The sequence below is a fragment of the Zea mays genome, chromosome 9, assembly GCF_902167145.1.
Source record: "Zea mays cultivar B73 chromosome 9, Zm-B73-REFERENCE-NAM-5.0, whole genome shotgun sequence".
NCBI classification, from domain to species: domain Eukaryota; kingdom Viridiplantae; phylum Streptophyta; class Magnoliopsida; order Poales; family Poaceae; genus Zea; species Zea mays.
The window spans coordinates 107,249,900-107,274,284 of record NC_050104.1 but is presented as its reverse complement, the minus strand read 5'-3'; the positions used below and the strand labels follow the sequence as shown (position 1 = coordinate 107,274,284).

General features: G+C 44.9%; 1 protein-coding gene, 2 long non-coding RNA genes and 1 other non-coding gene across 4 annotated transcripts; 3 read left to right on the top strand and 1 right to left on the bottom strand.

Moving 5' to 3' along the window:
- Positions 1-6,401: 6,401 nt before the first annotated feature.
- On the bottom strand, positions 6,402-6,474 carry TRNAK-CUU (transfer RNA lysine (anticodon CUU)). Its single transcript has one exon. It is a non-coding gene; the product is annotated as a tRNA-Lys (tRNA).
- Positions 6,475-15,325: 8,851 nt separating this feature from the next.
- On the top strand, positions 15,326-17,114 carry LOC103640143 (uncharacterized). The gene is made up of 6 exons (XM_023301065.2): positions 15,326-15,756; positions 15,850-16,053; positions 16,145-16,237; positions 16,327-16,422; positions 16,505-16,828; positions 16,910-17,114. The coding sequence occupies exons 1-6, from the start codon at positions 15,634-15,636 to the stop codon at positions 17,018-17,020; spliced, it is 951 nt and encodes a 316-aa protein (XP_023156833.1). The 5' UTR covers positions 15,326-15,633; the 3' UTR covers positions 17,021-17,114.
- A 13-nt stretch (positions 17,115-17,127) lies between these two features.
- On the top strand, positions 17,128-17,725 carry LOC109942406 (uncharacterized). Its single transcript, XR_002265177.1, has 4 exons — positions 17,128-17,272; positions 17,356-17,421; positions 17,505-17,564; positions 17,656-17,725. It is a non-coding gene; the product is annotated as an uncharacterized lncRNA (long non-coding RNA).
- A 226-nt stretch (positions 17,726-17,951) lies between these two features.
- On the top strand, positions 17,952-18,778 carry LOC109942187 (uncharacterized). Its single transcript, XR_002264793.1, has 4 exons — positions 17,952-18,007; positions 18,091-18,153; positions 18,229-18,654; positions 18,737-18,778. It is a non-coding gene; the product is annotated as an uncharacterized lncRNA (long non-coding RNA).
- The last annotated feature ends 5,607 nt before the right edge of the window (positions 18,779-24,385 follow it).

Sequence of the window (24,385 nt, the reverse complement as noted above, 5' to 3'; positions counted from 1 at the left end):
TACTACAACCGGACGCACCACAACCTCCATGAGTTGCAAATGGGTCTTCATAGCCGAAGTAATATAATTATCCCAATCCAGTTGACAATCAATTGGGATGACTCGTCTTATGACATTTGGTGGATGACCGATATTAAGCACTCCGTCAACCGCAATGTCATCAGCTTCATGGTAACCTAACTTTTGTTTAGCCTTTGTAAACACATCTCTCAAGGAGGGTCTACCATCGAATAGTACCGGCACGTGTCGCATGTCAATGAACTTGGCATTTCCATACGGATCTTGTTCCACATTGCCTCCATGATACAAGCTCAAAAAATTGTCCATCTATTTGAAACACCAATTAAAAATTCAATATAAACTGTGGATGGTTATTACCTAACCACAAACCACTAATTAGTACCTAAATAAGTATAAATATAACCACCACCCACTAATATACTAACCACCTTATAAAATACTCATATATAATAATTGCAAATTTTGACAGCACCTCCCCTGCACGGGGAGGATAAAAACCATGCACATTTGACTCACATTCATAATATTCAATCAAATTAGCATTTATCACAATAACTAACATTCATCACATTCAAAAAACAACAAATTATAGCACAACAATCTAACATAATTAATACAAAATGCTTACATAATAACGGGCGTCGGGGTCGGGGTCGGGGTCGGGGATGGACGACGACGACGCGGGCGAGGAGCGGGCGTCGGGGCGGGGCAGTGTGTCGACGGCCGGGGGCGGGGCGCCGGGAGGGAACTGGGCTTCGCGGGGTTGGCCGGAACGGGGCGCGGCCGTGGGACGGGCGTTGGCGGCGGCGCTTCTTGGGCGGCGCGGCGGAGCTTGCGGGGCGGGCCAGCGCGGGCGGGGTCGGCCGGACGCGGGCAGGGGCGGCTCGGGCGTGGCCGTCCGGGGGCGGCGCGGCGCGGGCGTGGCCGTCCGGGCGCTGGGCGGCGCGGGCGTGGCCGGCCGGTGGCGGGGCGGGGCGGGCGTGGCCGTCCGGGGGCGGCGCGGCGCGGGCGTGGCCGTCCGGTGGCGGGGCGGCGCGGGCGGGCAGGCGGGTGGCGGGGCGGGGCGGCCGGGGCGTCGCGGGAGGCAGTGGCGCGGTGGGAGGGCGCCGGGCGGCGTCGGCTAAGGCGGCGCGGGGGCGAACAAGGCGGCGCGGCGGCTGGCGAAAACTCCCTGGGCGCGGGTCAAAATTAGGGTTTGAATTATGTTGAATATAGGGGGTCGGCGCCAAGATCTATGACGCCGACCCCCTGACACGTGTACTGCCGCCTCCAGGGGGTCGGCGCCAAGATCTATGGCGCCGACCCCCTGACACGTCACGTCCAGCGAGGCATCCCCGTCAGGCAGACAGGCGCCAATAAGATTGGCGCCGGCACACAGAACCTCGACGCCAATGATGACGGCGCCGAGCTAAGGGTCCATTTTTTGAAATGAAACTGCCAGGGGCATAAATGTGGGAAAAAAACCCGAAAAGGGCCAATTTGCAAAAAAGTTAGGTGACCTCTACAACTACACCCTATGTCAAATATGTCTATATTACGTTTTATTTTTTTCATATATTGTAACCGAGAAAAAATCAATTGTTTGAGACATTAAATAAATTAAAATTAAAAAATTGTCAAGTAAAAAGTTGTATAACTTTTCAAGATCTACAACATTTATTTTCCCAGTAAACTTGGCACACTGAGACCTGCATCTGACATGTCGTCTTTGAAACTGAATCTGTAGTATTATTACCGGGCCACGGACTCGCGGGTTGGGCCGGGTTTATGTTTCCCGAGCAGATTGCATGGGCAGCAATGCAAGATCAGTTGGGCCAAGGCAGATTACACACACAACTCACTCTGACTTGCGCTGCGTGCAAATGGTAACCCGTAACCGTAACCGCTGTCTAGCAGGAAGGAAGGCAGCGTGGCAGGCGCCGATGGATGCAGGAAGGCAGGCAGGAAGGAAGCGCGCGGCAGGCGGGCCGGGCCCCGTCGCGAATATTTGCACGTTGCCGGCCGGCCTGCCCGGCCCCGCTTGGCTTCGCCCGTATCCTCCAGGCTTACCTCATCATCTTTTGGCTGCCGAGCGGGGACACCGTGTACGTATTTGCGACCACCTGATGGAGGAGGCAGCTAGCGTTGATGCAAGCACAGCGAGGACACAGGGGTGCCTTTGTGCTAGATCTGCTGCTCTGACATACTCATCAGGCACCTAGCTAGCTAGGTAGGTGGGTCCTTGTATTTTACGCATAGCCAAGTGAACTCCCATTCCCCATCCATATATCTACCTCAACGTGTGTGTATATATATATATATATATATATATATATATATATATATATATATATATATATATATATATATATATATATATATATATATATATATATATATATATATATATATATATATATATGTGGCCGGATCAACATGGAGTTTCAAGCTTTAATAAGTTTTCCGAAGCGGCATAACGCCTATTTCCATAGCCAGAGGCAGCCAGAGCAGCAACCACTCGTTTTCTTCAGCTTTATTTGCATGCATGGAAGGCCATGCATGCCCTGATTGATCGGGTACATGTATACCCCATCATCATCTGCAGCCCTGCAGATGGGCTGGTCGATCGATCGATGCGTTCCATCGTCCGTGCATGCATGCATGCGAATAAATGATGAGATCTATTCATCTATACATCGAAGCGGTCGTCGTCGCAGACTCGCAGCACATTCAGGCAGGCAGGCATGCATGATGCATGCATGCAAGCAACGGCTCATCAGCGCTAGCTAACCCGCGGCGATGCATCGATCTCGATCGAGCAGACTGTGTGTACTTGCGTTCCTCGCGTGTACACGCACGCGCGCCACGTACGTACGTACGCCCGGCCCGCTTCCAGGAACGCATGGCATGGAATTCTGATGACCGCAGCGCGCACATGGGCGTGGATACGGCCGGGCCTAGGGCAGGCCATGCTGCACACGCATGATGGCGGTCTGGTTCAGGTCAGAAGCGCTCCTCGGTGCGAACGTGGCGACGGTGTCGTGTTCACGCCGACCCGGGCGGCCGGCACCAAATTGCATGGTCACCACGCTCATGTTCATCCACAGTGACACGGCGCAGTAGTACGTACGTACGCCATCCATCATTCTTTCTGCATGCCATGTAATAACTGCAATGCAAACAACGAGTCCACGATTGCGCGCTTTCCTTTGCACTTGGCTGGTGCAGACCACACTGATCGAACATGGTTGATCCAGGCATCCAGCCAGCAGCAACAGTCTCCACGGGGCCGGCGTGCCGGCCGAGCTAGCTAGCTAGGTGCCGAGATCCAATCCAATGCATGCATGCAAGGCAGCAGAGCACAAAAGGTCAGGCAGCCGGCCGGCCAACACGTCCAGCCGCATGCATGGCACGACCATTGTGTGCCATGGATCGTCCTCGTCCATGCGCACCCTAGCTAGCTAGCTCGCTCTCTGACGAGAGGGGAGTTATTGTGCTGTCTCGCCGTGCCGGGGCAGACGCCCCTGTGCGCTAACAGTGGCCGCTCTGCGTGCCCAACTGAAACCCCTCCCTGCATGCCTCACACAGCGCGCTGCGCTGTTGCTTGCGTGCGCGCGCATGGTGCCGCCAGTGACCACTGCCTAGTGTGCGCCAACGGCTGCTGGCCGGCCGGCCGGCCGGCCCCAACTGCGGCCCAACCCCTCTCTCTCTCTCCCTCTCTCTTAAATTGCGAAGGGTTAAATTATATCATCTGAAGGGTAAAAAATCATTCGCAAGAAGCTTATTTTTGTATCTCTTTCTCTCTTAAAAAATGAAAAGCAACCACTACCATATCTTTAGTTCGGGCATGAAGCATGGGATTGGAAAACAAATATTTTGCTCCCGTACCGTCACACAATAGACATGTTGTCTTTGGACTCTCAATCTTTAACTCCTACAGTAAGATCTGAATCCACTTGATCTTTACCGTAGCATTTGCCAAAGTCTTATACTCTGCATTACTATTTGATCTCGATATAGTGGTCTATTTTCTTGCACTACAAGAGACAAGATTGCAGAGCCAAAATACAACAAAGCCTCCTATTATTTTGACAGACTGGTGAGGCGACTAGAGAGGTGGGTAGAATACAATCTAATTTTTGTTGTCAAACACTAAAAATGATCACACACTTCACTTCAATTGAGATGAAGTAAGCGCTCAAACCAAAAACACATCAGCAAACCAGTGATCTCATGATTACAAAATGTTCCTAAGACTCACATGAGACCAGCAAAACAAACGGATCACAGATCGGACACCGAAAAGTCCGGATCGGTCCAAATCAGTGTCGCTATCAAGTGCTGATTTCAGGAGCACGAAATTCAGTTCTCTGATGCGAAACTGAAATAAACGAACTCCAATTAAGATGAAATTTTACGCACGCCTTGACAAATGTGTTTCCAAGTTCTCCACAAGTTTTGAGCTCAATCATATTTGTAAATCAATCGCGGATTTGAAAATACGGCCAGAATGCGGATTTAATTTTTTTAATCCAGACATAGTTTATGTTGACAAGATGAGCTCAAATCAAAAGGTTGCAAACTACAAAACTCTATAAGTTCTTAAGATCTTCAAAGTTTATTTTGATTATTTGGTTATTTACTTATCCAACATGATGGTTCTAACATTGTTCTAAATCTTATACATCTACAAATCAAGCATATAAGTTATGTAAACAAAGAAATGGCCAAAATAAATGTTGTACATCTTGATAAGTTATACAACTTTGTAGTTGAAAACCTTTTTATTTGAATTAATTTGCCACTTCAAAATTTGATTAAAAAATAGCTTTGTCTAGTGTAAAAAACACTCGACAAAGAAACTCTTTGTCCAGTGTCGAAAAAACGTTTGACAAAGAAACTCTTTGCCTCATGCCAGGAAAAAACACTCAGCAAAGAATTTTTTGTCTAGTGTCGAAAAAAAACATTCAGCAAAGAAACGTTACCGAGTGTTTTTTTTTACGGCAAAAGACCAAGATTCTGATAGTCGACACAGCTAGATGTGTGGTAATGGATGGCAATCTAAATATTTCTTCACGATTCATTTGATTCCTTAATTAATTTTAGCTCAAAAATAAATGAAAATATAGAATCATCCGTAAATTTTTATAGTATAAAATTTAAAACCCGTTACCACCCTTAAATGCAGGTTATTAACCAAGGGAAGGCAAATGGAAGCGACCGAGACAGCACGGGTGCTGCTAACTAGCTAGCTAGCCCGTGCTCCACGTACTGCACGGTAGATGTTCGAGCTGGCCGGCAACAGTGACCTCGATCATAAGATTCCTTTTGTATGGGAGGACCACGCGCGCGCCCCATCGTTTTCGTTCCAAGCCCAACTTGAAAGCATCACATCGCTGTACGGCGCCTCGACCCGACCGCGCTATTTATATTAATTATCCATTCTCCCAGGTCCACAGTCCAGGCGTATGCGGCAGTGCATGCCTGTGTGTCCGTCCGTCGATCGACGCTACACTGTTCACACGCCGCTGCAGCTCTTGATCGATCTTAGGCCGCCGGGGAAAATATACTTGCCATATGGTTCTCTAACCAACAGGACGTAGCAAAGCAACTATAACGACCAGCTGCATGCCATAGGAACAAGATCGAGGTCTCCGAACACGCGTGCCGGCTTGCATGTCTCTGAACATATATATGTGGATGTTGCTCAGAAATTGTGGATCCGAACATACCAAATTCAGTGGTGTTGTGGGGCTCTAGCTCGGGGGTGCTGTCGCTTCTTCATACTGAAAAACGGCGAGCCACGAACTATTTATTGCTGTACCCTTCCGGTTCTAAAATAGTATTCGTTTTAGAGAATTAGTAGATTCATATAATTTTAATGTATGTGTTTTATACATGTGTTTAGATCCACCACCATCTATTTGAATATAGACATAAAAATTAAGAGCTAAAACGACTACAAGGTCGGGGGTACATATAGATCTACATAGTGTAGAAACATACCATAAAAAGTTTGGTTGAAAAAAGAAAAAAATAAAAAATATATTTTACCGAGTGTCCAAAAATGTCACTCGGTAAAGCATGCTCTGTCGAGTGTTAGCTGAGCAAACAAGGGGGAAGTTGACGGCTTACGGCCACTGTGGCACACAGCCGCTGTGCTCGTCGGATAAACAAAAAAATTCTGGACGAATAAACAAATCAGTCACAAAAAATGGATGAGAAATAAATCTGGACGGACAGTCGCCGGATAAACAAAAAAAATCTGGATGAATAAACAAATCAGTCACAAAAACAAAAAAAATATGGATGAGAAATAAATCTGGACGGACAAATCAGCGACATAAACGAAAATCTGGACAAAAAAAAACAAATCAGTGACAAAGACAAAAAGCATTAAACACCCACCGTGGGGCTCGAACCCACGACCACAAGGTTAAGAGCCTTGCGCTCTACCAACTGAGCTAGACGGGCTTTGTGTATACATCTGAGCTCGGCACCAAGATTTATGGCGCGGAGCTTGGCGCCACGACGTCCGTTCGTGCCAGCGCAACACGTACCTCGGTGCCATAGCCTATGGCGCCGAGCTGTGTTACCTCGGCGCTATAGCCTATGGCGCCGAACATAGGGGTCCATAAAATGACATTAAAAGTTTTTAGGGTCCAAACGTGATTTTTTTACTGAGAAAGGGCTAAAATGCAAAAAAATCGAGCGCTCGACAAAAATAACGGTCGCCAGCTATAGACGGCTGCTGACGACCCTTTGCCGAGCGCCGCCATTCGCCGAGTGTTTGGCACTCGGTAAAGATTTCTTGTCGAGTGTATTTCTCTGCTGTGTTGCAGTGAATACGACGGCGATCACGACTGCCGCTAGCTAGCTAGCTGCAGGCCGGCTGGCCCGGCCGCATTGGTGGTGGTCCAAAGGGTTACGTTCTTCTCTCTGAATTTATTCTGTACTATATATCCATCGCCGTCGACATGCGCATCTGTCGTTGCCGATCAAGCAGCTCGGAGAACAGTGTCGCCATTGAATTCGAGCCACATAAAAAGGTGAAAAGGGCAGGGCCGGGCCGGGGAAGATCGGAGGGGCCATCATGGCGGTCGATCCGTACTTGATTGAGAGACGTACGGCGCGCGGAAAAAGACACGGCTAGCTCCTTCGCCGAACCCCCCCCCCCCCCCCCCCCCCCCCCCCCCAAAACGACCCCCCCCCCCCCCCCCCCCCCCCCCCCCCAAAACCCAAATTGACGCATTGGTGATGAGTTACAGGGAAGATCAGCGAGCGAGCGAGGCACACACCACGTAGTAGGATTGTAGGAAAGGAGCTGAGAAGCACAAAGACATCCGCCCATCATCCCTGCATGGAAAAAGCATACGGTGGTAAGTTGGTAATAACCACTAGCTTTTGATCGACGTACAAATAATCCTGGAGAGGTCCATAGCATGCAATTGCGTTTGCATACATAGCTAGCTGCAGGGTAGTTTCATATCTAGGTTGCATATATGGGGCACGGATCTACCCGCAGCCGCGAGCGATGGAACCGAGCCATGTCCACAGGAAGAGATTCAATATTGATGCTCCAGGAAATTTGTACACCAGAATTTGTGTCATGGGTGGTCATTATCATTCCTACAGAAATAATGTCTCCAACCGGGATATATTATTGTCAATCTTCAGATACGGATCACTATCGGAATCTAGGCCTTTGCCGAGTACCAGGATCTTTGCCGAGTGCTTTTTATCGGGCACTCGGCAAAGAAGGCTTTACCGAGAGCCGCACTCGGCAAAGTCCTGCGCTCGGTAAAGAGCTTGTTTACCGAGTACGGGACACTCGGCACAGAGAGACACTCGGCAAAAACTACTTTGTCGAGCGGCAAACACTCGACAAAGATGGCGTTCGGCAAAGGGCCGTTAGCGACCGTCTACAGCTGACGGCCGTCAGCCTTTGCCGAGGGCCGAAAGCCGGCACTCGGCAAAGAGGATCTTTATCGCGTGTCTTCTGTTGACACTCTGCAAAGCATATTTTTATTTTTTTTTATTTTGGCCACCAAACTTTTTGTGGTATGTTCCTACACTATGTAGACCTATATGTACCATTTTGGGACAATTATAACAGTGTTTTCGATAGATAGTAGATTTAGTTCGTTTATTTGAATTTCTTCGGAAAATTTAGATTTGAACTGCAAGTCACTTGAAACTTGGATAATCGTGCATGCAAAAATGATACACATGTTATTTAGCACAAGTTACGACCGATTTCAGGAGCGGACCAGAAACTTCGAGCAACATGCTCACTAAACATGGCCGTGAACTTGCCATCCACATGTTTAAAAATTGTATAAAACACAAACAAAGTCAGAAAATCATGAAACTTGTCCATGTGTCATGATATCATATGTAGAGGCTGTGATAAAAATTTGAAAAGGTTTCGAGAAAACTGTGACGTACTATGTGTAGAAACCTAAGAGATCCACATTGAAACTCTATGATTTCATGTGTAGATCTCTTAGGTTTCTACACATAGTGCATCACAGCTTTCTCAAAACTTTCTCAAATTTTTATCACAGCCTCTATATATGATATCATGACACGTGGACAAGTTTCATGATTTTCTGACTTTGTTTGTGTTTTATATAATTTTTAAACATGTGGATGACAAGTTCACGACCATGTTTAGTGAGCATGTTGCTCGAAGTTTTCGGTCCGCTCCTAAAATCGGTCGTAACTTGTGCTAAATAGCATGGGTATCATTTTTCCATGCACGGTTTTCCAAGTTTCGAGTGACTTGCAGTTCAAATCTAAATTTTCCGAAGAAATTCAAATAAACGAACTAAATCTACTAGCTATTGAAAACACTGTTATAATTGTCCCAAAATGGTACATGTAGGTCTACATAGTGTAAGAACATACCACAAAAAGTTTGGTTGCTAAAAATAAAAAAATAAAAATAAACTTTGCCGAGTGCCCACTCTTGGACACTCGGCAAAGAAGCATTTGCCGAGTGCTAGCCGTGTGGCACTCGACATAGTATTTTAAAAACCCTAAGTCCAGTCTTTGTCGAGTGCCAGATCCGGGGCACTCGGCAAAGTAAATTTTTAAATTTTAAAAAAAAATTGTTGAGTGCAAGATCGCAGGCACTCGGCAAAGAAGTAAAATAACGGACTCACCGCGCCGCCCCCCGCTCTCTCTCAGTCACTCTCTCATTTCCGCCCTCGCTCTCTCTCAGTCACTCTCTGACTTCGTCGCCGCTCGTCGCTCTGCCCCCGCTCGCCGCGCTGCCGCCTGCTCGCCCGCGCGCGCTCCCGGCCCCACTCCCCGCCACCCTGGAGCGCCGTCGCCGTAGCCCACGCGCGCCGCCATCCGAACGCGCCCCGCCACCCCCGTGCTTCGCCACCGCCCGTGCACGCCACCTCCGCTCACGCTCGACCTGGCAATTCACCGGTCGTCCTCCCCGCCGCGCCATCTCCGTCAATCACCGTCGCTCCGGCCATCTCCGAACACCCCGACATCTTCGCCATCTTCCCCGGCTAAGGTATACATTTCTAATATATGCATATGGTTGGTACATAGTGTCGGGTACCATAATTAGGGGTACCTGAAAGGGAATTAGGCTTTCACCTAGTCCCTAATTAATTTTGGTGGTTGAATTGCCCAACACAAATAATTGGACTAACTAGTTTGCCCAAGTGTATAGATTATATAGGTGTAAAAGGTTCACACTCAGCCAATAAAAAGACCAAGTTTTGGATTCAACAAAGGAGCAAAGAGGCAACCGAAGGCCCTCTGGTCTGGAGGCACCGGACTGTGTCCGGTGCACCAGAGGACTCCAACTCGAACTTGCCACCTTCGGGAATTTCTCAGGCCGACGCGCTATAATTCACCGTACTGTCCGGTGTACACCGGACAGTGTCCGGTGCTCCAAGGAAGCGCGGCCTCTGGAACTCGCCAGCCTCGGGATTTCACTTCAGCCGCTCCGCTATAATTCACCGGACTGTCCGGTGTGCACCGGACTGTCCGGTGTACCAGCGGAGCAACGGCTATTTCGGCGCCAACGGCTACCTGCGGCGCATTTAATGCGCGCTCTGCGCGCGCAGATGGCAGACGCGCCCATACTGGTGCACCGGACAAGGAACAGTACATGTCCGGTGTGCACCGGACATCCAGGCGGGCCCAGAAGTCAGAAGCTCCAACGGTCAGAATCCAACGGCAGTGATGTCGTGGCGGGGGCACCGGACATGTCCGGTGTGCACCGGACTGTCCGGTGCGCCATCGAACAGACAGCCTCCCAACGGCCACTTTTGGTGGTTGGGGCTATAAATACCCCAACCACCCCACCATTCATTGTATCCAAGTTTTCCACTTCCCAACTACTACAAGAGCTCTAGCATTCAATTCTAGACACACCAAAGAGATCAAATCCTCTCCAAATTCCACACAACGCCCTAGTGATTAGAGAGAGAGATTTGCTTGTGTTCTTTCGAGCTCTTGCGCTTGGATTGCTTTCTTCTTTCTTGATTCTTTCATTGCGATCAAACTCACTTGTAATTGAGGCAAGAGACACCAAACTTGTGGTGGTCCTTGTGGGAACTTTGTGTTCCAAGTGATTGAGAAGAGAAAGCTCACTCGATCCGTGGGATCGTTTGAGAGAGGGAAGGGTTGAAAGAGACCCGGCCTTTGTGGCCTCCTCAACGGGGAGTAGGTTTGCAAGAACCGAACCTCGGTAAAACAAATCCGCGTGTCACACTCTTCATTTGCTTGCGATTTGTTTTCCACCCTCTCTCGCGGACTCGTTTCTTTATTTCTAACGCTAACCCGGCTTGTAGTTGTGTTTATATTTGTAAATTTCAGTTTCGCCCTATTCACCCCCTCTAGGCGACTTTCAATTGGTATCAAAGCCCGGTGCTTCATTAGAGCCTAACCGCTCGAAGTGATGTCGGGAGATCACGCCAAGAAGGAGATGGAGACCGGCGAAAAGCCCACTACAAGCCACGGGAGCACTTCATCGGAAGAATCCCGCACCAAGAGGAGGGAGAAGAAGAAGAGCTCCTCCAACAAAGGGAAGGAGAAGAAATCTTCTTCTCACCACAAAGAGAAGAAGGAAAAATCTTCTTCCCACAAGCCGCATCGAAGTGGGGACAAGCAAAAGAGGATGAGGAAAGTGGTCTACTACGAGACCGATACTTCATCAACATCGACCTCCGACTCCGATGCGCCCTCCGTAACTTCTAAACGCCAAGAGCGTAAGAAGTTTAGTAAGATCCCCTTACACTACTCTCGTACATCTAGACATACTCCATTACTTTCCGTTCCATTAGGCAAACCGCCAACTTTTGACGGTGAAGATTATGCTAGGTGGAGTGATTTAATGAAATTTCATCTAACTTCACTCCACAAAAGTATATGGAATGTTGTTGAGTTTGGAGCACAGGTACCATCCATAGGGGATAAGGATTATGATGAGGATGAGGTGGCCCAAATCGAGCACTTCAACTCTCAAGCAACAACGATACTCCTCGCCTCTTTAAGTAGAGAGGAGTATAACAAAGTTCAAGGGTTGAAGAGCGCCAAGGAGGTTTGGGATGTGCTCAAAACCGCACACGAGGGAGATGAGCTCACAAAGATCACCAAGCGGGAAACGATCGAGGGGGAGCTCGGTCGGTTTCGGCTTCGGAAAGGAGAAGAGCCACAACACATGTACAACCGGCTCAAGACCTTGGTGAACCAAGTGCGCAACCTCGGGAGCAAGAAGTGGGACGACCACGAAATGGTTAAGGTTATTCTAAGATTTCTCATTTTCCTTAACCCCACTCAAGTTCAATTAATTCGTGGTAATCCTAGATATACTAAAATGACCCCCGAGGAAGTTATCGGGAATTTTATAAGTTTTGAGTGCATGATCGAAGGCTCGAGGAAGATCAACGAGCTTGATGACCCCTCCACATCCGAAGCTCAACCCGTCGCATTCAAGGCGACGGAGGAAAAGAAGGAGGAATCTACACCAAGTCGACAACCAATAGACGCCTCCAAGCTCGACAATGAGGAAATGTCGCTCGTCATCAAGAGCTTCCGCCAAATCCTCAAGCAAAGGAGAGGGAAAGACTACAAGTCCCGCTCCAAGAAGGTTTGCTACAAGTGTGGTAAGCCCGGTCACTTTATTGCTAAATGTCCATTATCAAGTGATAGTGACAGGGGCGACGACAAGAAGGGGAGAAGAAAGGAGAAGAAGAGGTACTACAAGAAGAAGGGTGGCGATGCCCATGTTTGTCGGGAGTGGGACTCCGACGAAAGCTCTAGCGACTCCTCCGGCGACGAGGACGCCGCCAACATCGCCGTCACCAAGGGACTTCTCTTCCCCAACGTCGGCCACAAGTGCCTCATGGCAAAGGACGGCAAACGGAAGAAGGTTAAATCCAACTCCTCCACTAAATATGAGTCTTCTAGTGATGATAATGCTAGTGATGAGGAGGATAATTTGCGTACCCTTTTTGCCAACCTCAACATGCAACAAAAGGAGAAACTTAATGAATTGGTTAGTGCTATTCATGAAAATGATGACCTTTTGGACACTCAAGAGGACTTCCTTATTAAAGAAAATAAGAAGCATGTTAAGGTTAAAAATGCTTATGCTCTAGAAATTGAGAAATGTCAAAAATTATCTAGTGAGCTAAGCACTTGCCATGAAACAATAGACAACCTTAGAAATGAAAATGCTAATTTGTTAGCTAAGGTTGATTCTCATGTTTGCAATGTTTCAATTCCCAACCCTAGAGATAATAATGATGATTTGCTTGCTAGGATTGAAGAATTGAACATTTCTCTTGCTAGTCTTAGATCAGAAAATGAAAATTTGATTGCTAAGGCTAAAGATTTTGATATTTGCAATGCTACTATTTCCGACCTTAGAAGTAAAAATGAAATATTGCATGCTAAGGTTGTAGAACTAAAATCTTGCAAACCCTCTACATCTACCGTTGAGCACACTTCTATTTGCACTAGATGTAGAGATGTTAACATTGATGCTATACATGATCACATGGCTTTAATTAAACAACAAAATGACCATATAGCTAAATTAGATGCTAAAATTCCCGAGCATAACTTAGAAAATGAAAAATTCAAATTTGCTCGTAGTATGCTTTATAATGGGAGACGCCCTGACATCAAGGATGGCATTGGCTTCCAAAGGGGAGACAATGTCAAACTTAATGCCCCTCCTAAAAGATTGTCTAACTTTGTTAAGGGCAAGGCTCCCATGCCTCAGGATAACGAGGGTTACATTTTATACCCTGTCGGTTATCCCGAGGACAAAATTTGGAAAATTCATTCTAGGAAGTCTCACTCTGGTTCACTACAAAGCAAACCCCCTTATAGCAACATATAGATAACAACATATAACTGTATGTGTTGTAATTACGAAGTTGCAACATATAGATAACAACATATAACTTTATGTGTTGTAAATTACGAAGTTGCAACATATAGATAACAACACATAAATTTATGCGTTGCAATTTATATTGTAACAGCGCATACTATGTGTTGTAAATATTATCTGTTAAGAAATAATTAATGGTTATATATTCTATGGTATTTTGACATCATGCATCGATTTTTCAAGTACAAAATTTTCTACTACTCGTTTTTATTTTGTCGTCATATAATATAATTCTTACCACCATTTTGAATAGTGAAAAATTATGGAATCGTAAAAAATAAAACGTCAATAGCAATACTCAAACTTGCAACCTTCTATTTAGCAAACTTCCATCTGTGTGTGGTAACCAACAGAGCCAATTATAACTCACCCATTACTTACTCTTATTTGTTGGGCTCAACATGCAAAATTGACATAAATCGAAAATGTCAGCAAAATGTGACACCCCAGGAGTCGAACCTGGGTCTCTCAGAAAAGAACCAGCTGCGCTAACCAGTTCAGACAAGAGTTTAGTTGTGTCAGGTAATGGAACATTTAGTTATTTGTTCTGTCTTTTTGATTAGTTTAATTGCCACCAAACGGATCTGAATCTGTACATCGTCGTCCACCTCTATTCGATCTGTTCGGTGGCCACCGCGGCTCCCCTACGCGACGCCGCCCTGCTCCTTCTCCTTGGACGCCTTTCCCTCCTCACTTTCGCCCCCGGAAGACCTCAAACTGCCGCTCATCGTTGCTCTCCACTCTCCTAACTATCTGGTTCGACGTTCTTGCGCCCGAAGTGCTTGGATTTGAGGCCTCCCTCATCCTGTCCGTCCTACTGTTGCTAGGTGAGCATGACGCCATGACCTCTCCTTCTCCTCTCCTCTATAATTTCTTCTTTGAATATATACGAATAGTTATTGCTGAATTTTGATTCAAATTAAATTTGTAGTCTGTAGCCGTGGTCAAAATTCATTGCCGCTCACATAAATGTGGGTCCCTGCAAGCAAAAAGGTTTCCATGCCTGATGGCGGATGCCTCTTTTCCAAATTTTTTAGCAGCCCGCAATTCCCTCGGTAAAACAAATGAGATTTCCCTCCATTTTTTTGGAGGCACATATTTCCCTCCAGAGACTGCCAGACCGGAGGTAAAGCGGCAGCGTCATTATCTCCCATCCATATCTTTTTCCCTTCATTATTCTCTCAACTTCCCAAGGAACGCGCAGCCGCCGGAGGCAGTTCTGGACCGATCTACTCAGGATTGCAGCCGGAGCCGCGCGTCTTCTCCACATCCTCTTCCATCATCAAATCTGTTGGCGATCGACACCTGCATGCGGCTGCTACCATCTCGCGATCTGCACTCTGCTTCCTCGTCTGCCGCGGCCGAAGTGCATGGTACGTGATTGATGCGTGCCTGACGTAGAGATGGCTAAAGGTTTAGCTCGTAGTTGATTTTTGGTAGCAGTCCATTGAAGCAATTGGGGTTATTTTTCCCTTTAGAATTTCTGAAACTAGATGCCTGCGTTGTTTTGATTCAACACATAGTTTCAATGGTGTTTTGTCTTTCCATATCATATGGTGTTGTGTGAACAGAGATGTCAAGGGGTACAAGAAGGAACATCATTCGAAGCCATGAGGAGTATTTGTCAGAGGAGCTTGTTGTGCAAAGAAGTAATCACAAAACATATGCCCCTTATCACGTTGATCCAAGTTCTGAAGAAGACCAATTAGATATGGAAAATAATGATGAGATTATTGCCCCAGGTGATTTGAATCTTTTACTCATCATACAGTTTTTATCTAAATTTGAACAACCATGGTATATGCACTAGGATCTAATCAGAGCATGTGTCCAAAATTTATTTAGGATCTAAATCTTGCATCTAAAAATTATTTTCAGATCATCATCAACATGCTGCAGCTTCTGATTTTGATCCTACCTCTACTGGGCACCCTTGTGATATAGATGGTGATGCTGAGCCTAATATCGAAGGTAATGAACCAACAATTTAACTTCTCTTAAAACAACAATTGTTTGACCTTTCTAATGTATTGATTTTGCACTGTAACTGGGTAGAGGAAACTGTGGGAACAAGACGTGGGAAGACAAAACTTAAACATGTTTGGAACATTCCAAAAGGGCATAGGATTGTAGTAAAATGTAATGAGTTTGACCAGCCGATTGGAGAAGAAGCAGGAGTGCTTGGAAAATTCCTTGGCATGGTGGCAAGAAATGGCTGCCTGTGTAGCTTAAGCTACAAGGATTGGAGACTTCTGATAGGAAAGAAAGAGAGAACTACCAATGAGCAGAAAAATAAAGAGGATATACTTAACCAAGTAAAGGTACAAAAATTTATTGGACAACCTATAATATTGCTGCCTAAAATTTAAATTTTACAATAAACTTTCTTATGCCTTTCTTGAATTGATATGCAGAAGAGATTTCTTTACCCTGCACGCATGGAAAAATGGGTACTGCGAACCATTGGAGATAGATGGAGGCAACACAAATCCAATCTGAAATCTATATATTTTGACGTGCATAAGAGCAAAGAAGCTAATTACAAAAATGTTCCAGAAGGTGTGATACCTGATCAGTGGATTGCGCTTGTCAATAATTGGATGACCTTGAAAGCACAGGTACTGGCTAGAGTTAAATTTATCATTTCCTAATTTCTGTAATTCAATAGACAAGAGAATTATGTACAATTATTCCCTCATTATGTGGTAGGATATAAGTGAGGAGAATAGGATAAACTGTGCTAAGAAAAAGGCAATTCATACAACTGGGACGAAGAGTTTCGCTCGAAACAGAGAAGAATTGGTACATTTCCTTTTAAATTGAATTTATAAACATCATGTTGCATCCTTAACTTCACCTCATTGATGTCTAATATTTTACATGTCCTACAGAGAGAACAAGATCCTGAAAAGAAAAACCCTCATAGGGCTGTTTTGTATATCCATACACATCGGGCTAACAACAGCAAGAACATTAATGCACATGTGGTATAGTTTCTATTATTAAGTGATTATTATATCCAAATACTAGTTATACAGTGAATAATGGGTACTATAATGATATTTGAAGGGTGATTTGAAGGATCTGTTAGTACAACAACCGGATTTAGCAGACACTAGTCAAGGTAAGGTTGCATGGAAAGGAGATGCACTAACCAGAATTTTAGGAGAAGAGAAGCCTGGCCGTGTCCATGGTCTGGGCCTTGTTCCAAATCCAGACAAAGTGTTAGACTGCTCTAAATCAGGTCGTCTAAAGCATCTAAATATAACATCTTTGGATCCAACGTCAAGTGAAGATGTAGTATCTCTCAGACTCCAGGTGGAAAAACTTGTAAATCATGTCCAGAACTTGGAGCAGAAGACTAAAGCTTTGGAACAACAGCAAAACCAGCATGTAACTTTTTCTCAACCATTACATTATAAATAACATATTTAGTTAGACTTTTCGGTTCTCATCCTTGTTGTTATATGACAGGGAGGTTCAGGTGATCCTTTGTCCGCAACAACAAATGCTCAAAATGCTTCGATTCGAAAAGTATGCATCTCCATAGAGTATATGTTTACCCCAAAATTACAGTTGGCATAGCTGATTCAAATTTATGTTTTATTATTTACTCTAATAACAGCGAGTATATGTCGAACCACCAAGTCAAGAGTACGCGATGCATGATGGTGATACACTTAATTACACAATGGTAGTAATAAATTTTCAGGTATTCACACCAGATCATAATTACATAAAGCTACTAATAATATACACATACAGGGGGAGCAAATCGATGATGATGGGTTCCAAGATTTGCAATCAAGCTACAAACGGAACTACGCCGCAGAGAAGGTATGTTGACCATGCAAATAACATGTGAAACTAAAATAGTTACTCTGTAAGTCACCCATTGCTTGTATGATTATCACTAGCAGATGAATGCAGCAAGGATCAGAGAAGGGAATATATTAAGGCCTGATAGAGTTGCTACTGCACATAAGGTCATTTTGATCCCAATTTTAAATTAAATTCTTATCAAACTGTGGTTCCTAAATATTAAGTAGGCATTTGAATCCAATGACAGGGAGGTTCAGGTGATCCTTTGTCCGCAGCAACAAATGCTCACAATGCTTCGAAACGAAAAGTATGCATCTCCATAGAGTACATGTTTGCCCCAAAGTTATAGCTGGCATAGCTGATTGAAATTTATTTTCTGTTTTTTACTCTAATAACAGCGAGTATATGTCGAACCACAAAGTCAAGAGTATGGGATGCATGATCGTGACACACTTAATTACACAATGGTAGTAATAAATTTTCATGTATTCACACCAGATCATATTTATGTGAAGCTACTAAAATTATACATATACAGGGGAGCAAACTGATGATGATGGGTTCCAAGATCTGCAATCAAGCTACAAACGGAACTATGCCGCAGAGAAGGTATGTTGACCAAATAACATGCGAAACTAAAATAATCTGTAAGTCACCCATTGCTTGTATGATTGTCACTAGCAGATGAATGCAGCAAGGACCAAAGAAGGGAATTTATTAAGGGCTGACAGAGTTGCTACTGCACATAAGGTCATTTTTTATCCCAATTTTAAATTAATTTTTTATCAAACTGTGGTTCTTAAATCTAAGTAGGCATTTCTATCTAATGACAGGCCAAACCAAGAGAGTTCCAAATAGAAAATAGAGTTGACAACAAGCGTGCCAATGCATCAAAGGTGATATTGTGATTACTTGTCTCTCTAGGGTTATCACATTATTAATTATGATAGAAAATCTGTAATTTGCAACAGGGTATGAACAAGGATGCAACATCTAAATGCTCACAACAAATAAACTATCAGGTTATTGGACTTCTACTGCATAACTTCCCAATTATTTGCATACGTTTTATAATATTGTCATCTGCTTGTTGTAAAAATAATACAACCTGAAATTCATATTGTGTATATTATTAATTCACTCTTTGACCTTTGGATAAGGCTGGCACTCCCGTATACATAAAGAGCTGGAGACATAAAATTAAGAATGTTGCCTTAGGGACAATACTGAGTGTTGATCCAAATCAGAAAGTTGGAGGCCTTGAGCTAGGCAAAGAATTTTATATGCTGCGTGTTGGTCTTACCTCTGTGCCTGATGAGCCACTAATACGACCATATGACAACTTCCAAGTTATCGGAGACGTAGGCAAAAATCCTATAGCATGGCCTTCAAGTTGTGTATGTTCTTTCACTCTACTTAACAAGTATTATTGCTCTTAATTACTGTGTTATATTGAATCATTCCAACTTTTTTTTGAAGGTTGCAAAGAGTGTCAGCCAATCATATTGATTTAGCCAGGTTTGTGTGACTTTGAACTCATCATACTTGTTGATGCAATTATCTAGACCAAACCTATCTGTTAAGTATACATTTTGTCAATTAATCAAGCAATGCCTCTTTGTAATTATTTTGTGAACCTGAAAAGTAAATGACTACTCCCTCCAGTTTATCATTCAATCTCTCCAGTTTATCATTCAAGTTGAGTTTAGATTCTTCCCTAAATGTTATTTTTAATTCATTTTCAGGTCGGAACCCATAGAATGCAAGGTCTACTGGAATGGTGCTTTCACTGGTCATTTGAATTGGTTCAAGAGAAGAGTTGATTGCAACTAGACTCCTATATGTATATGTTGCTTTCACAGAAAACATGTTTTAGAACACACATTATGTGATAGATTATGTTTTGGATGAAACTCTGAAATCGGATATTTTGTTTTAAATATAGAATTTAGAGTTGTGCGCATTTAGCATTGTGTCTTATGATGATGGAAAAATTCAAGGGCATTGTGTATGCTATATATTTGTATGAACTCAAATAAATAAATAAATAATAATTTCATGGTTTATTCCTTGCAACGCATATTACTGTTGCCACATTTACATTTTAAGTGTTCCAAGTGTTACAGAGATTAAGTGGCCTTTCGTGCTACAAACACTTGTAAGTGTTGTTATAAGATAAATATATTCGTTGCAGTTTACCAACACATATTAATAGGACTTTCCAACGAATTTGTATGTGTTGCAAAAGATCCTTGCAACGTCAACATAGGCAACACATAAATATGCGTTGGTATAGACCCTAACAATACTTATATGGGCTTTTAGCAACACATATATATATTGCTATAAGGGGGTTTGCTTTGTAGTGGTTCTAACCATGCTTTTATGTATAAGAGTGAGACATCTAGCTCTAGGCAACCAACCCGTGCTAAGTTGCCTAAAAGGAAAATTCCTACTGCATCAAAGGAGCATAGTCTTTCATTTAAAACTTTCGATGCATCTTATGTGTTGACTAACAAATCCGGCAAAGTAGTTGCCAAATATGTTGGGGGCAAGCACAAGGGGTCAAAGACTTGTGTTTGGGTACCCAAAGTTCTTGTGTCTAATGCCAAAGGACCCAAAACCATTTGGGTACCTAAAGTCAAGAACTAAACTTGTTTTGTAGGTTTATGCATCCGGGGGCTCAAGTTGGATACTCGACAGCGGGTGCACAAACCATATGACAGGGGAGAAAATGATGTTCTCCTCCTATGAGAAAAACAAAGATCCCCAACGAGCTATCACATTCGGGGATGGAAATCAAGGTTTGGTCAAAGGTCTTGGTAAAATTGCTATATCTTCTGACCATTATATTTCCAATGTTTTTCTTGTAGATTCTTTAGATTACAACTTGCTTTCCGTTTCACAATTATGTCAAATGGGCTACAACTGTCTATTTACTGATGTAGGTGTCACTGTCTTTAGAAGAAGTGATGATTCAATAGAATTTAAGGGTGTGTTAGAGGGTCAGCTATACTTAGTAGATTTTGAAAGAGCTGAACTCGACACATGCTTAATTGCTAAGACTAACATGGGTTGGCTCTGGCACCACCGACTTGCCCATGTTGGGATGAAGAATCTTCACAAGCTTCTAAAGGGAGAACACATTTTAGGATTAACAAATGTTCATTTTGAGAAAGACAGGATTTGTAGCGCATGCCAAGCAGGGAAGCAAGTTGGCACTCATCATCCGCATAAGAACATAATGACGACCGACAGGCCACTGGAGCTCCTGCACATGGATCTATTCGGCCCGATTGCTTACATAAGCATCGGCGGGAGTAAGTACTGTCTAGTTATTGTGGATGATTATTCTCGCTTCACTTGGGTATTCTTTTTACAGGAAAAATCTCAAACCCAAGAGACCTTAAAGGGATTCTTGAGACGGGCTCAAAATGAGTTCGGCTTAAGGATCAAGAAAATTAGAAGCGACAACGGGACGGAGTTCAAGAACTCTCAAATTGAAGGCTTCCTTGAGGAGGAGGGCATCAAGCATGAGTTCTCTTCTCCCTACACGCCACAACAAAATGGTGTAGTGGAGAGGAAGAATCGAACTCTATTGGACATGGCAAGGACCATGCTTGATGAGTACAAGACTTCGGATCGGTTTTGGGCCGAGGCGGTCAACACCGCCTGCTACGCAATCAACCGGTTATATCTACACCGAATCCTCAAGAAGACATCATATGAACTCCTAACCGGTAAAAAGCCCAACATTTCATATTTTAGAGTCTTTGGTAGCAAATGCTTTATTCTTGTTAAAAGAGGTAGAAAATCTAAATTTGCTCCTAAGTCTGTAGAAGGCTTTTTACTTGGTTATGACTCAAACACAAGGGCATATAGGGTCTTTAACAAGTCCACTGGACTAGTTGAAGTCTCATGTGACGTTGTGTTTGATGAGACTAACGGCTCTCAAGTAGAGCAAGTTGATCTTGATGAGATAGGAGAAGAAGAGGCTCCATGCATTGCGCTAAGGAACATGTCCATTGGGGATGTGTGTCCTAAGGAATCCGAAGAGCCTCCAAATGCACAAGATCAACCATCCTCCTCCACGCAAGCATCTCCACCAACTCAAAATGAGGATGAAGCTCAAGATGATGAAGTAGAAGATCAATCAAATGAGCCACCTCAAGGGGGAGATGCAAATAATCAAGAAAAGGAGGATGAGCAAGAACCAAGGCCGCCACACCCAAGAGTCCACCAAGCAATCCAACGAGATCACCCCGTCGACACCATCCTCGGCGACATTCATAAGGGGGTAACTACTCCATCTCGTGTTGCACATTTTTGTGAACATTACTCGTTTGTTTCCTCTATTGAGCCACACAGGGTAGAGGAAGCACTCCAAGATTCGGATTGGGTGGTGGCCATGCAAGAGGAGCTCAACAACTTCACTAGGAATGAGGTATGGCATTTAGTTCCACGTCCTAACCAAAATGTTGTAGGAACCAAATGGGTCTTCCGCAACAAGCAAGATGAGCATGGTGTGGTGACAAGGAACAAAGCTCGACTTGTTGAAAGGGAAATGTGCCTTTGGGCCATTTCTAAGTATTTTGGTGATTGAGTGCAAACACAAGTGCTTAAATGTGAATCTATGCCCACGGATGAACAAAGTGCAAATCAAGAGTAAAGGTATGTTTCTAAGCCTTAGTACATTGTTTTGAAGACTAATGTATTGTGTCCAAGTGCTTGAAACAGGAGAAAACAAATAAGAGAAAAGTTGGCTGTGTACAGCCAAAAGGTTGTTCGGTCTGGAGCACCGGACTGTCCGGTGCGCCAGGCTGACTTGGCCTGAAGAGGCCGCTCTCGGGAATTCGCCGACGGCGTACGGCTAAAATTCACCGGACTGTCCGGTGTGCACCGGACTGTCCGGTGAGCCAACGGTCGGCTGGGCCAACGGTCGGCCGCGCGATCTGCGCGAGACACGTGGCCGAGCCAACGGTCGGAAGGGGGCACCGGACTGTCCGGTGTACACCGGACATGTCCGGTGCGCCAACGGCTCCCAGATCTTCAACCGTCGGCAACGGTCGGCTGCGCTGTTTAAGGAAATAAATCGGGCACCGGACAGTGTCCGGTGTGCACCGGACTGTCCGGTGCGCCCGATGACAGAAGGCAAGGATGGCCTTCCAGATTTGTTCTCAACGGCTCCTAGCTGCCTTGGGGCTATAAAAGGGACCCCTAGGCGCATGGAGGAGGACACCAAGCATTCCTACAACATTCCTAAGCACCAAGACATCGATCTCGCGCATTCGTTTCATTGTAATAGCATATAGAGCTCTTGTGGAGTTGTGAACTCTTTGAGTTGTGTTGCGAGCTCTTGTTGCTACTTGTGTGCGTGTTGTTGCTCTGATCTTTTGAAGTCTTGTGTGCGTTGCTCATTCCCCCTTGCTCTGTGTTTCTTTGTGAACTTCAATTGTAAGGGCGAGAGGCTCCAAGTTGTGGAGATTCCTCGCAAACGGGATTGAGAAAAAGCAAGCAAAACACCGTGGTATTCAAGCGAGTCTTTGGATCGCTTGAGAGGGGTTGATTGCAACCCTCGTCCGTTGGGACGCCACAACGTGGAGTAGGCAAGCATTGGTCTTGGCCGAACCACGGGATAATCCACTGTGTCATCTCTGTGGTTGATCTCTTGTGGTATTGTGTTGTTGAGACTCCTTTATAGCCACTTGGCAATTATTGTGCTAACACTTAACAAGTTTTTGTGGCTATAAGTTTAAGTTTTACAGGATCACCTATTCACCCCCCCTCTAGGTGCTCTCAATTGGTATCAGAGCAGTTCTCTTCAAGAAAGGGACTAACCGCCCGAAGAGATGGATCCTAAGGGGAAGGGAATCGTGATCAACGATAAGGAGAAGGAGTCCTTCGTCAACGAGCCCAAAGATGACAAGCCTACCGACTCCGGCTCGGGCCATAGACGGAAGGAAGGGAAGAAGAAGAAGACAAGGCGCATCAAGGAGATCGTCTACTACGACGACAGCGACGAATCTTCCTCTTCCCAAAAGGACAACGACGACAACGACTATGACAAACAAAAGACGGTTAACTCAAACTTTTCTTTTGATTATTCGCGCATTCCGCATAGCTCAAATGCTCATTTGCTCCCCATTCCACTTGGCAAGCCTCCTCACTTTGATGGAGAGGACTACGGATTTTGGAGTCACAAAATGCGTACTCACCTATTTTCTCTCCATCCAAGCATTTGGGAGATTGTGGAAAGTGGAATGAAATTTGATAGCTCGGATAGCCCTTCGTTTATTAATGAACAGATCCATAAAAACGCACAAGCTACTACTGTGTTGCTAGCCTCTTTGTGCAGGGACGAGTATCACAAGGTGAGCGGCTTGGACAATGCCAAGCAGAGTTGGGACACCCTCAAGATCTCTCATGAGGGGAATTATGTCACCTTACTCACCAAGATGGAGTTGGTGGAGGGCGAGCTCGGACGATTCGCGATGATAAGGGGTGAGGAGCCGACACAAACATACAACCGGCTCAAGATCCTTATCAACAAAATAAGGAGCTACGGAAGCACGCGATGGACGGATCACGACGTCGTCCGCCTAATGCTAAGGTCATTTACCGTTCTTGATCCTCACTTGGTGAACAATATTCGTGAAAATCCTAGGTACATCAAGATGTCGCCCGAAGAAATTCTTGGAAAATTTGTAAGCGGGCGAATGATGATCAAGGAGGCGAGGTACGTGGATGACGCGTTGAATGGCCCAATCCATGAGCCTCAACCCATTGCTCTCAAGGCAACAAGGAGCAAGGAGGCGCTACCCAGCAAGGTGGCGCAAATTGAGGCGGCCGGCCTTAATGATGAAGAGATGGCCCTCATCATCAAAAGATTCAAGACGGCACTAAAGGGTCGCAAGGGACAGCCAAGCAAGACTAAGACCAAGGGAAAGCGATCATGCTTCAAATGCGGTAAGCTTGGTCATTTTATTGCTAACTGTCCCGACAATGATAGTGACCAGGAACACGGGAGCAAGAGGGAAAAGAAGAAGCATTACAAGAAGGCCAAGGGCGAGGCACATATCGGAAAGGAGTGGGATTCGGATTGCTCCTCCTCCGACTCCGACAATGAAG

Excerpts from the sequence above, each read along its gene's own strand:
- LOC103640143 (XM_023301065.2), top strand. The coding sequence starts at position 15,634 with ATGGTGGCAAGAAATGGCTGCCTGTGTAGCTTAAGCTACAAGGATTGG. Across the intron at positions 15,757-15,849 it reads ATATACTTAACCAAGTAAAG|AAGAGATTTCTTTACCCTGC; the intron begins GTACAAAAATTT and ends ATTGATATGCAG. Across the intron at positions 16,238-16,326 it reads CTCGAAACAGAGAAGAATTG|AGAGAACAAGATCCTGAAAA; the intron begins GTACATTTCCTT and ends CATGTCCTACAG.